The sequence below is a fragment of the Glycine max genome, chromosome 13 (genome assembly GCF_000004515.6).
Source record: "Glycine max cultivar Williams 82 chromosome 13, Glycine_max_v4.0, whole genome shotgun sequence".
Taxonomy (NCBI): Eukaryota; Viridiplantae; Streptophyta; class Magnoliopsida; order Fabales; family Fabaceae; genus Glycine; species Glycine max.
This window is the reverse complement of record NC_038249.2, coordinates 37,146,525-37,160,350: the sequence shown is the minus strand read 5'-3', so window position 1 is coordinate 37,160,350 and position 13,826 is coordinate 37,146,525. Positions and strand designations below refer to the sequence as shown.

Genomic DNA, 13,826 nt, shown 5'->3' with positions numbered 1-13,826 from the left:
CTGAGTCAACTCTTATGATTTGTCACAAAAACAGATAAGATCTGCCTAATGCCTGTCTTGGAGAACGGTAGACAATCAAAAGCAAAACTTTGACTCTATTCTTGCTCGAGGAATTTGCTTAGAACAAGCATTTTTCTCGTAAGTGTCACTATACATAGAATTGGACAACCAATAACCCTTTACAATAAATTAAAAAGATGTGAATAGAGTTGAAAACGAACTTCATCAATTCAAAACTAACTCGATACATGATTTATTAATTAGTATTTCGATAAGCTTTTTTTTTATTATTAAATTTTGGTTCATATAATTTGAACTTTTGAATTCTACTAAATAGTTGTGAACTTAAATTAACCTAAACTTAAGTTGGAAAATTTTGATTAGTAAACGCTTAACTCAAGTATCAACTCAATTGCTTTTTTCATTAAATCAAATTATGCTAAATTGACTCTCGTTTCCAATTGTAGAAGTAGGAATGTTATTAGAAAAAAAAAATAAGAACTTGATTCTACAAAATGCAAAAACAAATGTGAAAAATACTCTTCAAACTTTGAACATTTTAATACAAATAACGTGACATCCTCTTATTTTTATCTTCCCTTGGCATTTTATTCGTCTAAGTTGGGCAGGTTGCAAATTTCACTCACATTACATAGCCATATGAGTGTGGTAGAGTTATAGCTCACACATGATTTGTACGTGAAGTGCACGCTCTGTTTGAAAGTGCACAAAGCAACACAACACAAAGCCACAAAATCTAGGAATGGATGAATGAGTGTTCTGATGAAACATGTATCTATCTATGGTTCATCATCATTATCATCCTCAATCCCATCATCACGTATGAAAATGCTATAGTCTCAGCAGTTAGGCTCTGAAGTCAATGGCACAAATATTTTTAACGCCAAATTTAATGATAGCTTTGCCAGTGGTGTGGTACAGATGCCTCATACCAAAATTCCCAAATTCTACCAATTCCCTTGCCCTTGTGTCTTTATAAATCCCAAGCCTTGTTGGGGGCATTTTCTCTCTAGCCAACCACACTCTCCCATCAAGCCCCACCAAAAATTAAAATATATATATAAAATAGAAAATAATTTCAGTTTTCAAGAGAGAGATATTTTATTTCTCTAAAAAGGTTTGAATAGTATGAGAAAAAGAAACCAAAAAAAAAAGTATATAATATTGAAAGTTGAAACAATAAAACACAAGCTCAATAAGCAAAAACAACCCTCTTTCCTTTTTTTTATTTTTCTTCCTCAAGCCTTGTTTTTTCACTCTTCTATATTTCTTCTCCAATCCCCACCCAAATCACCCCTAACCCTTTGAAAGATTTTAATTTGTTTGTTTTGGTGCAAGGAGAGAGAGAGGAGAGTGAGAGATGGAAATCAGCTCAAGGCTTCAAGAAAGAGAGAACCACAACCACATCCATAACCATAACCACCCTTCTCCTATGAACTCTCCAACAAGCAATGTGAGCAACTGCATGAGCAGCAGCAACAGCAATGGCATCCAAATCCCAACACCACCACTCACTCCCAAAACCATTCCCAGATCTGATTCCAACCCTTACCCTACCACTTTTGTCCAAGCTGACACCTCCACTTTCAAGCAAGTAGTCCAAATGCTAACTGGCTCATCAGACACCACAAAACAAGCATCACAAGATCCACAACCACCACAACCACCATCATCATCATCATCCAGAAACTTCAACATACCCCCCATCAAGGCCCCACCAAAGAAGCAACAAGGAGGCTTCAAGCTCTATGAGAGGAGGAACAGCCTCAAGAACAGCCTCATGCTCAACACCTTGATGCCCAATTTTGCTTATAATCACAACAACAATTCTCCAAGCTTCTCACCAAGAAACAACATGCCTGAGATCCTCTCCCCAAGCCTTCTTGACTTCCCTTCCCTTGCTCTAAGCCCTGTTACACCATTGAATGATGACCCTTTTGACAAGTCCTCCCCTTCATTGGGGAACTCGTCAGAGGAGGATAAAGCCATAGCTGAAAAGGGCTTCTACTTGCATCCCTCTCCCATGACCACTCCAAGAGACTCAGAACCACAACTCTTGCCTTTGTTCCCAGTTACCTCACCTAGAGTCTCATCACAATCACCTTCTTGATCTTGATGAGATGAAAAGAGATTGTGTTCCTGTGCTGTGGATGATTGGTTAATTACATCATGGGTTTTTGATTTTGATTTGAATATGGTTTATGGTTTCCTCTATCAACAAGGTACAAAAGCTTTTGTCTAATTGTAAAAGTGGCTTTCTTACCATGAAATGGCAACTCTTTTCTTTATTCTCCTGCTTTGTTTTCCCACCTCAAAATATTGGTATCTTTTCTTGTTTTCCCTTTCCATAAATGAAAAAAAAAGTTTCTTTGTCCAATGATTTTTTTTCTATGTCCATGTTCCATCTAGTTCTTGAAGGGTTATTCTTGTTAGGAAAACAAATCCTGGGAATAATCATGAGCTAGGGTGTCTCTTTTGATTGAGTGTGATGAATTCAATGAATAAGGGTCTTCTTCAAAGTGTGTGTGTGTGTGATTGCTGAGTCACACCAACCACCACCTGTGAGAAGTTTTGTGTTGAGATGAAGAGAATCCAAAGATGGCAAATTGAAGAGAAAGACAAGGGAATGAGGCTGCTTGGAAGGGACACATTTTACTGGAAATCAGTGTTGGAAAGGACATAACCGTATCCTAATTTGTCATCATCGCAGAAAGATGCACCAGAAGGAAGATGGGTGGGTTAAATTGATGAAAGATCGAAGGGTGGTGAGAGTGAGAGGGTCCCTCTTCTTGGTTTGGTTATATGCCAATTTATTAGTCTAATCAGTTTCTCAAGTAACTCAAATCCCAGATAATGATAATGTGCTTTTGCTTTCTTTTTCTTTTTTTTGCTGACACCTATCTGGGAAGAAAAACCCATTTCTGTATCGGTTTTCAAGTACCTATCTGATCAAGAAGTAAAGCAAAGGTGACTTTTTCTTTCTTTGTTTTATTTTTTAAAAAATGCAGAACATTTATGCATCATGTCAGTACCCAACTTGTACTTCCTACAACACTCTAGACATAGGACCCATGTATGTATCATGTAGTATGTGTAATGTGTTGAAATTGATCATAAAAATTGTGTGCTGTATAGGTCCTAATGCATGTTTATTGATCATAATAATTTTGTGTGTGGCCCGCATACAGAGGCTAGTACTAGGGAAACAAAGACGAAAGTTGAGTTTTCACAACATACATCAATTTCAAAGCACGCTAAAAAGAACACTTATGGTGCGTGGTTGAAATAAAACAAGGATACAAAATTAAATTGTCGTAATTGTTGATCCCTAACATGATTGTACAGGAGTGGCAGGACTATGGACACATTGTGCATATTCTGAACTTTTTCTTTCATTTTTCTTTTTCCTGTTACTGTTGAAATTTTGATTAGATTTTCACTCTTGTAAAGCACAGGTTGCACTTTAAATAATAAAATATTGATTAATAACAATCTGTATAGACTTTAACGTTTTCACAATTTGTTTTTTATGCAGATATTTATTATAACTATAATTTTTAATTTTTAATTAACAGTTATCATTACACTTTTACCATTATACGAGTTATATCAATTTAAATAAATCAGTAAAATTAAATGTACTATGCGATTACCAATAATTTATAAAATTGAGCAACCAAGAAGATTTCTTCTCTCTCTCTCTATTTCTATTTTCCCTTTCTCTGTTCTTGTTTTGTTGATTTAAATTTTCTCATATTGTAATGGGAAGCATTGAAGGGTAGAAAAAATGACAAGAGAGGAGATAAGATAGAGAAAGTGGGACTTTTGTTACAATCATCATCATCATGCTAATAGGAAGTAAGGCCGAAAAGAAACCATATGTAAATAACAAAAGCAGAGAAAATGTGAAGACCACCCTTTTCTTTTTCTTCTCCCTTTTAGACTTTGTTTTGTCATTTAGGTACATCTAGGTTGGACCCAATTGTTAGTGCTGGTGCATTGAACAATAAACTGCCAAGATCTTCTTTTTTTTTTCTCCCAGTTTTTATAATTTATACAACTTCAAACATCTTCTAGTACACCACTTTTTTTTGACAAAGATAGCAGCTAATTAGGTGGTTTGTAATAGGACCAAGTTGCTAAAACCACAACATGATGATATAGAACGAACAAAACTGAGACTAACTTCAAGGACCTTTCGTTATACAACCAAGATAAGAACCCCTTTATGTTATAGAAATTCTATATGTTAAATAAATTTATACAACTTTTTTTATAACGGACAGAAATTGAAAGAAAAGAAAAGAAAAAATGGAATAAGATTAGTGATATATATATAATGTAACGGATGTGTCAAGTTTAATTTATTATAAATAAACTAGGCATGTTGTCTATAGTCTCTTTTAGCTTTTGTTATATGTGGAAATAGGTAGCGGATTTTGATATTTTTCTTTCTTTCTTTTTAATACTTTGTGGATGCAAGTTGAAAATCTATATTCAAATCTTGAGATTTGGACCAATGAAAATTACGCTATAAGCTTATTCACTGGATTCTGTTTTCTATATGATAGAATAGAATTAATAAAGCTTGTGCCGTGCTAAGATTAAGACATGTTGCAAGTTCATGTAAGAAAGCTTGATGGGTACTTATTTTGACTGGTATTGTGTTTTTTGGTATAAACTGTTCTAATTTGTTGTTGACGTATACACACCTTCAAAGATTAATGATTTAATACTCCGTAGAAATTAACCCTTCAAAGTTCAAAATAAACGGCATGAGAGAAAAAGGCATGCGTGAGTAACAATATTCCTTAAGTATTTACACATAAATTCCCAACACGCTACGAAGCTTGAACAGAAATCTATGTATGTCATCTTGAGTGGTTAAAGGTAAAAGGAACTTCTCTTTTTCACTTCGTCCACACCAATCTAAATATAACAAAAGTAACGTAGGAATGATGTAAAATTTTATATGAAGATATTTCCTCCTTTTGAAAATTGGGAATTATAACGTGATTCCTTTTTGCTGTATGAGGTGGATTTTTCTTTCATTGCTTACATTAGAAGGCATCTTGACTTGACGAAAGTGCAGTTGAGTATTGACTATTTGTGTTGGATTAAATCCTTAATTTTAATCTTCTAAAAAGCACTTATATACATGATTCTTAATATATTTATTTATTTTACATAAGTACAATACCTTTAACTTACTTTTCCAAATAAGTGGAAAACAAATGAAGATATGTGAAAATGTAATTTCTTACCTAAAAATTCAACTAACCACCTCTTAAATATCCATGATAAAAACGTAATCAACTATCTAACAAGTCTTTTTGACTTGTGACCTAAATTAGTTTAGACAAATTTCTTCATAAATACTTACAAGAACAAAAAAAAAGATAAAATAAAATAAATTTGTCACAGAAATTAACAACTTATGCACTCAGCTTTTCAAAAAATTAAATGAGATTTTGTTTATAAAAGTTGAATATATAAACTAATTTTAACTCATGCAAAAAAAACTCAATTAATTTTATCCCTTTATCTTCTTCTAATATAAATAATTGTGAAAAAGTTTGTCAAAGAGACTCTATCCATTAATAAAATATTTTTTGTTACTCGGAATGTCTCGTGAACAATACTGATGGAAATGCAGCGACTATATTTAATTCTTTTTTTAAAAAAATTTAAAGAGTAATTTAAACTTAAACTTGGAGAAACTCAACGCAAAATACATTACATTACATTATTTTAATTTTTTTTAATTACATTATTTTAATTAAGAAGTGAACGTTACACTATTCTTAGTAATGATAACACATTTAATGTCATTCCAGAAGACTGCAATTGGTCTTAGATCTCCGAGAAGGATTTGATTGTCTTGAAGCCATGATTGTCAGGGAGGGGTCCATTTCCAGGTCGAATAGAAATTATCACCTCCAAACCTGAAACAGAACAATTTGTCAGCAAATTTATGTGCAGACAAAATAAGCAATTTCTTATTTGGTCTTATAAGTGGGATCCAAGGGAAATTCCTCTACCACACCAATTAGGAGGAGTCACACTCACACCATTGGCACTTGTGTTGTGTATGCAATCTATGGTATGGCCTACACAAAAATACCAACTGCATGGTGTGTTAAATCTTGATTTTTGCTTGCAGTTAGCCCCAAAAGACACAGTGAATGTTTGTAAGTGGCGTGCAAGTAGATAAAGGACTAAAATAGCTCTACAGATAAATAATTGATATCAATTTTCAACGAGTTGTTTTTTTTATTCATAGGAATCAAACTCAGTTACTAAAGAGTTTACAACTCAAGCATACTACTCAACCAACCGAACTAGATTCCCTTGGTCAATTTTCTACAAGTTTAATGTCAATCTATTCATTAAAATAATATGACAACAAGGTAGTTTCTGTTAGATATCTATGTAAAATAAAATATTTTACACTCATTTTCTATTCCATGTAGTATAAAGAATTTTAAACATTAAAGGATTAAATTTATAAGGTCTTCATTGCTATGGAAAAGACTCAGTTACTATAATCATGTGACACTTTTAAGTATATGGTTTAGTTTACTTTAAAAGAAGTTTTGAATAAAAAGATTATTTTTCAAAAAATAACCTATGCCAGACATGGACTAAGTTTATTGATAACGTAACAAGTTTAAGAGATAATGGATAAAATTTAACTTAAAAAAATTAAATGATGGACTAAGAAAAACATTCATACCTGCAGCCGTTGCAGCTGTGGCTTCTTGATATACATCAGTGACAAATAAAATATCTGATGGTTTTTCAACACCGAGTGACTCAGAAATTTCAACATAACTGCGTGTCTCTCTTTTGTTCCTGCATAAGGGAGTTTTGCATAAATATACGTATCTTTAGACAGGAATCGTCAAGGGGATATATCAACATAAAAACATTACCCCACTGTAGTGTCAAAAAACCCAGATAAATATTTTCTTAGGTCCCCATGGTTGGTTTTTCCAAATATTAGCCTTTGAGCCAATCTGCTACCACTAGAATATATGTATACCTGTTGCATAGATCAGAAATAGCAATTCAAATGTAAGAAAAAATGCTCTGCAAACATCAGATGAAGAATGAACACAAAATGTGATTGCTCTTTATTTCATTCTTGAGCAAACAGAAAGTAACAATTGCCTAACCCTCACAAACTTTGGTTGAGAATAGAGTTGTATACTTTTACAATTAAAAGACATAGTAACAAAATACACTTGAGAAAGAAGACGACAGACAGGAAGCATTCAGTATAGACATGTTACATGGTTAGCATCTTGGATATGCAAACATAAAGTGGCTAGATATAAGACATCTAGTATTTATGTTTTAGACATTCAACAATACTCTGAGCAGAAAGAATTGTGCAGTCAAGTAGATTTTCTTTTGGATAGATAGTGCCTCAAAGGAGAGAACTGTGACGCCAGTTCTTCAGGTCAATTTCTTGTGTGTATTCCTTGGTAACTCTAGTGGGACCACGAGTGAGTCAACATGTGACAGAAAGAGAAAAAGAATGGTACTATGGTAAGGATAAAGGAGATAAGGATGTAATGGATGGATGGCTGGCAGAGTTAAGCAAATATTACAAAAGGAACTCTGCTTGGTGGCACAATATCCACTATCCAGTCTATTTGAGGGGAGTCCTGCCTACAACCAGGGGCCCACTTTAGACATCTAAACCAAACCAAAGAAAAGAGGAGAGTGGACGTAGAGTTATTTATAAAAAGGATATAATTGGAAATTCAAATAAAATGGTTAATAGGTGTGGAAAGGCATCATATGCCCATACAGACACACAGGTTCTGAGCTTAGCTAATAGAGGGCATCTTGACCTATGGTTATCTTATACCCTTGTACCAAACATTGGCATCTTGTTTAAGCATCAAAGATGCCTATGGTCAGAATGCAGGAAAATAATTAGCAAGCATCTGTTTTGAAACATAACAAGTGAATCAAAAGGAGGTATAGAGCTAAGAACCAGCAAAAACAACCTTTATACCCAAGGCGTGCCACTTTTCTAGAGCTTCTGGTACATCATCATAAACTATTCCCTCCAATTCATTATTCTCATAGCCAGTTTTCCATATATGACCCTGCATAGCTAAACGTCAGCAATATCACAAATATGTGAATTCAACAGAGAGACAATTCGATATCAAGTTTAACTACCTGCAACTCTTTTAAGGCAGTGATCTTTCTATCAGCTTTAATCATAGCATCCACATTGGCAACAAGTGCAGCAATGACTTCCTGTTTCCCAGCATCATCTGGAGGGATAGGCACAGCACCTGCAATCCCTTGTTCAAGGTCACTTTGAACCTGTTATAGAAAATGAGCTAGAAGTCAATGGTTCAAATTCTCTGAATACAATATACATGAAAACTCTAGATCTCAATTAAGATAAAGCTTATTATCCTCGTTTGATACAAACTACACCAGGGAAGAAGGTGGGCTGGTCCTTGGTTTCCATACTTATTATTACCATGAATTTTATCTAAACAACTTTAGGGCATGCTTCCATAATACTTGTTTTATCATTTCCTTTACAAATTCTTGAAAAGATGAAACAAAATGAAAACAGTGTGATATTTTTTTAATCATCAGTGAAAACATAGCAACTGAAAAGTTAAAAAGAAAAACAAACTGAACACGCCCTTAGTTTCCTGTTCATCTCTTTCTACAGAGATGAACCACTTTTATTTAACTTTATGCTTTAATAAACTCCAAAAAAAGTATAATCACTTGAGGAAGAATTGAATGATATAAAACAACACACAATTTGCTCGTTAATGTTTTTAATACTCATGGACAGTGTAGTTCAAAACTACAATCCCACTCACATCTGCAACATATCACTTCAGTGTCAATAAGATATAACATTTCACAGTACTTTACTACAATCATTCAATGCCTAAACCATATATTCCAATTGGAGGAATATAAATACCTTAAACACACAACTTATGAAATCTTACTTGGGAACGAAGCAACTTGATATCAGCTTTGGTCTCGGGGGTATCATATGTTAGAGATAGATGCCTCCCAACATTATCACGGGCATATGGGAAGAGAACCTCGGAAACAAATGATATGGGAGTAGTAGTTCCTTCAATGTCAAGAACAACGCAACGCTACAAACCAAATAGTGATAAAAACCAACAATTTATTTTGAACCACACGAAAATCACTGCAAGACATGGGAAGCATCCTATTTTCTATGAATTGGGAGCTAGCATTATCAGTCAACTAATGATAGAGGATATTGTTTCAAGAATTTAAGGAAATAAAAATACTCACCAATGTAGGGGGTTCATTTGGTTTGAGAAAACATTTTCTATTTTAAGTTTCTATTTTCACTTTGTTTTCTATTCTCAAAATTTTGTATAGGAAATATTGAAAAACTAAAAATAGAAAACAATAAAAGTTTTTTTTTCACTGTTTTTTTGTACAATCTTATGAAAGCAGAAAACAATGAAAGCAAGGTGACATTTTTGTAATTAAATGTAAAATATAAAATGAAAACAAAAAATATATTCTCAAAACAAACAGCCCCTTAGTGACCTAAAGCTTTAAATAAAAATGGAGGATTATGTGAACTCACTGGCAATGGATCACTGTCACCATTAGATTTCCTTGCTTTAACTGACACATTTGACTCCCCAGCAATACTTAGACCCCTTCTTGCACTTTGTATTGGACCGTGATTTGGAGTTGACCAATCCAATCCCATTTGATGAAGTTTGAGAGCAGCATCAAAGAGGTAATGGTAACACTCAGACTGGAAGAAAAAACATAAATTTACCAAAGGAGTATTATATTTTATGGAAACTCCAAGTATGAGCATGACAACTGTAAATAAAACCCTCCCTGGCGTCCCCACCCCCCCAAAAAAACTGTTATTTAGAGGAGTATTGTATTTTTTGGAAACTGCAAGCAGAATGCTAAGAAAAAGCATCTCATATGAAATTGATTGCAGTCTTCCTGGGAAATGTAGATAAAAACCTGTGTTTTAGCACTGATCCATGAGTCTCCCCAGACAAATACCCCATGGTTGCGAACAAGCACTGCTGTTGCTTTTGGGTAGTCTTCAATCTACAAATTATGGGAAAAAGAATAACAAACTAAGCTACATCACCCATGATTTCTTTTGGGAAAACAAAAAGTATATAAAAATCATCCAGAGTTCCCAACAGCTATTTAATCCAAATGAAGAATCATTAGAAGAAACATACAGCTTTAGCAAAAGATTCCGTGAGCTGATACTCGTAGGCCGTATTCTCAATTATGGGGACAACAAGTTCATCATAATAGCCATGCCCCTTGATTCCTTTTATCATTTCCATGTGAGTGATCTGCCATTTGTGGAGACAGCCAAAGTCAAATGAAAATAGTATTATAGGAAGAGGAAATAAAAGCATGGAGCAAGACAATGAAGCAGAGCTAAACTTTCTAATTCTAGGTACAAATTTCTCCATACATGTAGCAGAAGCCAATAATTCTCAAGAAAGTCGAACATTTTTCAGCAAATAGCTAATCAGCATATCCAAATACAATGGAGATGAACTACAAAATGCTCATCAAGTGTCAATATTTCTATCTTGGGTTATCTCCAATTTGATAATTATTTCACTGTTTTTCAGTGGCATGTAGTGCTTATTGTTTTCTAAAAGAGAAGCAGATAGAGGCTTCCAAACCAAGAGGATAAAGCAACTAGAAATCTAATTATGCCTTCAAGAAGGATGTCCCCGTGCAACTCCTTGATTATATTATTTGGAACTTGAATCTTTTCTCCACTTAATCCTCTTAGAGAAAGAGATTCTTGGTTTTTTCAAAACGTTTCTTGCCTGCATGGAATTTAGCATTCAACAAATAGTCTCTAAGCAATGAGATTATTGCCCAGCTGCATTCTCTATTATCAATCTAAGCCCCATTCAAAGGTGTATTGACATTGACAACTAATAATTATGTATTATAATTTTTGAAAGTGTGTCTTTAATCTCAAGACTCCAAAAGATTTGAAAACAAAAAATCATCCACGTACAAATACTTACTCGAAACTCCTTTGATAATGGATTGATCATTGTTACGAGACAAGACTCTATTCCGTGACTGTGGAAAACAGCCGCAGCATCACACATTTCATATGCCTAAAAAGGAAGTGAAAGAAATGTAAGATGCGTATATCAATTGCTAATTGCTAATTTCTAATTTATCAAGAAAAGATAATAGTTGTAAGTTTCTAAGGTCAGACAACTGTGAATTTGACAAAAGATAATTATTCCAATGAAAATTCACAGACACACTATTCATTTGCCAACAGTAGACATTTCCAGTTAGAAGTGAAAACTTACATATATTATAGCATTTATCAGATGTGATTCAAGCAATTGGTATGGAGTAGTTATCAATCGAATGTTACAGTTAATTAATACTACCATAAGTCCATATGTCTGATCCATTGACCTTAACACTGAAATTTAAGTGGCATCGCTCAAATATTTCAAAAGCATAATAAAAACTTTTTTTCGGTAAATGTTAGTTGTTAGAATAGTTAGTTTTTGTTAGCAGGGAGATTCAAACCCATGACCTCTCCCCCCTTCCCTTCTCCCTTCACCACTAGGCCAACCTTATATCTCCGCATAATAAAAACATATTGTACACAAAAAACAAATACCAAAACAACATATTGGGTAGTTGGACGATGTCACATTAGTGTTGTGAAACATCAAAAGAAGAATGCATATATCAAACTCTGGACCACTCAATTACAGTAATGTGAACCATACATGCTTATTTTCTTGAACCAAACTTACCTTCTTGAAAAGTGGATCACAATCACTACACTTAGGAGGCTTGTGCGGCCAAGGTTTAGGAGATGGAGCAGACAAGACAGACCCACTGTGTGATAACACATACATGTCCTCTGGCTCCATTCTTTCTTTCTGAACACCTGCACACATTTTCCAGCAAAAGGGAGAAACAAAACAAAGCAATTATTACCACAAGATGATAGAATTTCATCATCTATTTCAGAAAGTACCATATTAAATTTGTGTTTCAAAGAGCTTCTATAGAGCTTATTTTAACTCATGAAACGTGACTTATTATTCCTATAAATTCCTTTTAGCTTATTGCAAGGTAACATGCGCTATCGCATGGTAAAAACTTTTTTTTTTAAAATGATATCACAGTATTTGTGGTATCCTCCATATGAATCAATCCTACTCGAGTCAGGTAGAAACACTTTGGGCAGTAAAACTTTTTTTCCAAGTATTTAATATAACTGCATATTCAGAACTCGAACTTAAGACTACTACTATTTACTAGAACAATTGTACACTCTTGTATCAGTTGATTCACCTGCTCCGTAGCGTCATAAAAACTTATCAAATAACCTCTTAATTAAGCTATTTATCCAACCAATGAGGCAATAACCACGTTGAATTCAATAAAATCCATTATTAGTATTCAAATTGACTTAAAAGTATCCAACAGCAGAGAAGAACCAAGCACAGACCCAGAAACCAAACAAGCCTGAAATGACAAGAAAACACCAAAAATTCCAAACTTGGGACACAGCAACCAAAAGGGTAGGAAAAGGGAAGATACCAGAAGGGGCCATGAGTATGAGCTGTTGAGGCCTGGGGATGGAGTCATCGTGGACCTTCATGGAGATGCTGCCACCTGTCCCTGTCACCCATCCAAGGGTGTAGAAATGGCGACACAGTTCAGCCATCAACGCTCTCGTCTCCTTCACTGCCTTGCCTTCAAGGTACGCCTGAGACGACGTCGTCCCAACCTTTACGCCATTCAGACCAATGGCTGCCATGGATTCTAGAGAGAGAGAGAGTGAGCGGAGCTTAATTTGTAAGCTATGGTATGGTTATGGTTATCTATCTACATAAATCAGTGTCTGTCTAGTGTTGGAATACATGGAAATTCAGGGTAGGAGAGAATTTTATAGGTGTTACAATTCTATTTGTAATCGAGGGTTTAAATAGAGTTTGTTGCACAATTTGTTATTACAGTACCATCAAAGATTAGTATATGAGTAATTGTGTTATAGGTATTTAATTCATCCATATTATTCAAACTCAAAATTTTGTTTATTTTATTTTATTGATACAAAATATTCATGAACTTTATTTATAATTAATTTTTATTGAAAATTAATTATTCGTAATCGTTTAATTTCTCTTTTTCTCAGTTCATAATGGTTCAACTTTATTTCTCTCCAATTTTAAATGGACCCTAGTCTCTACATTATTGCATCTTTGTTTCTATTTGCAACAAAAATAATGATAGGTCTCACAATTTTTTGTGTAATTAGGCCATTCAACGTTTAAAAGTTACAATTATCTAATGATGTTTAAATAAAGCCATTATTGTTAGGTAAAAAAAAAGAGAGGAATCAAGTAAACTTTAAAGAAAACTTAGGAAGAGTAAGTATAATTTACTTGTATTTGAGTACTTAGATTTTTTTTTTCTCTCAATATAACTATTAATAAAAAAATTATTGACGTTTTAAAAAATCTTATATATTTCTCAACTTTAAAACATTTCAAAAGTCATCAATTTAAGATACTAACTTTATATATTTTATCTTATATTAAAATAATTAAGTGACTCCTACAATAATACATATATTTAACCAATTCATATATAAAATTACTCCAATAATATAAAAATTAAGCAACTTATATTTTTAAATTTTTTATTTACACTTAATTTTGTATGAAATAGATACTAACATTTTAACATGCTCTTAAATTTAG

At 33.6% G+C, this 13,826-nt stretch overlaps 2 protein-coding genes across 2 annotated transcripts; one reads left to right on the top strand and one right to left on the bottom strand.

Annotated features, from left to right (window-relative positions):
* The first annotated feature begins 1,060 nt into the window (after positions 1–1,060).
* Positions 1,061–3,003, top strand: LOC100818804 (VQ motif-containing protein 19). Its single transcript, XM_003543190.5, has one exon. The coding sequence runs from the start codon at positions 1,382–1,384 to the stop codon at positions 2,129–2,131; it is 750 nt and encodes a 249-aa protein (XP_003543238.1). The 5' UTR covers positions 1,061–1,381; the 3' UTR covers positions 2,132–3,003.
* A 2,739-nt stretch (positions 3,004–5,742) lies between these two features.
* Positions 5,743–13,093, bottom strand: LOC100817732 (probable bifunctional methylthioribulose-1-phosphate dehydratase/enolase-phosphatase E1). Its single transcript, XM_003543188.5, has 12 exons — positions 12,661–13,093; positions 11,865–12,001; positions 11,103–11,198; positions 10,284–10,403; positions 10,054–10,143; positions 9,653–9,829; positions 9,027–9,182; positions 8,221–8,370; positions 8,043–8,144; positions 6,957–7,066; positions 6,758–6,876; positions 5,743–5,966 (listed from the first exon to the last, which is right to left on the bottom strand). The coding sequence occupies exons 1-12, from the start codon at positions 12,878–12,880 to the stop codon at positions 5,875–5,877; spliced, it is 1,569 nt and encodes a 522-aa protein (XP_003543236.1). The 5' UTR covers positions 12,881–13,093; the 3' UTR covers positions 5,743–5,874.
* Between the last annotated feature and the right edge of the window lie 733 nt (positions 13,094–13,826).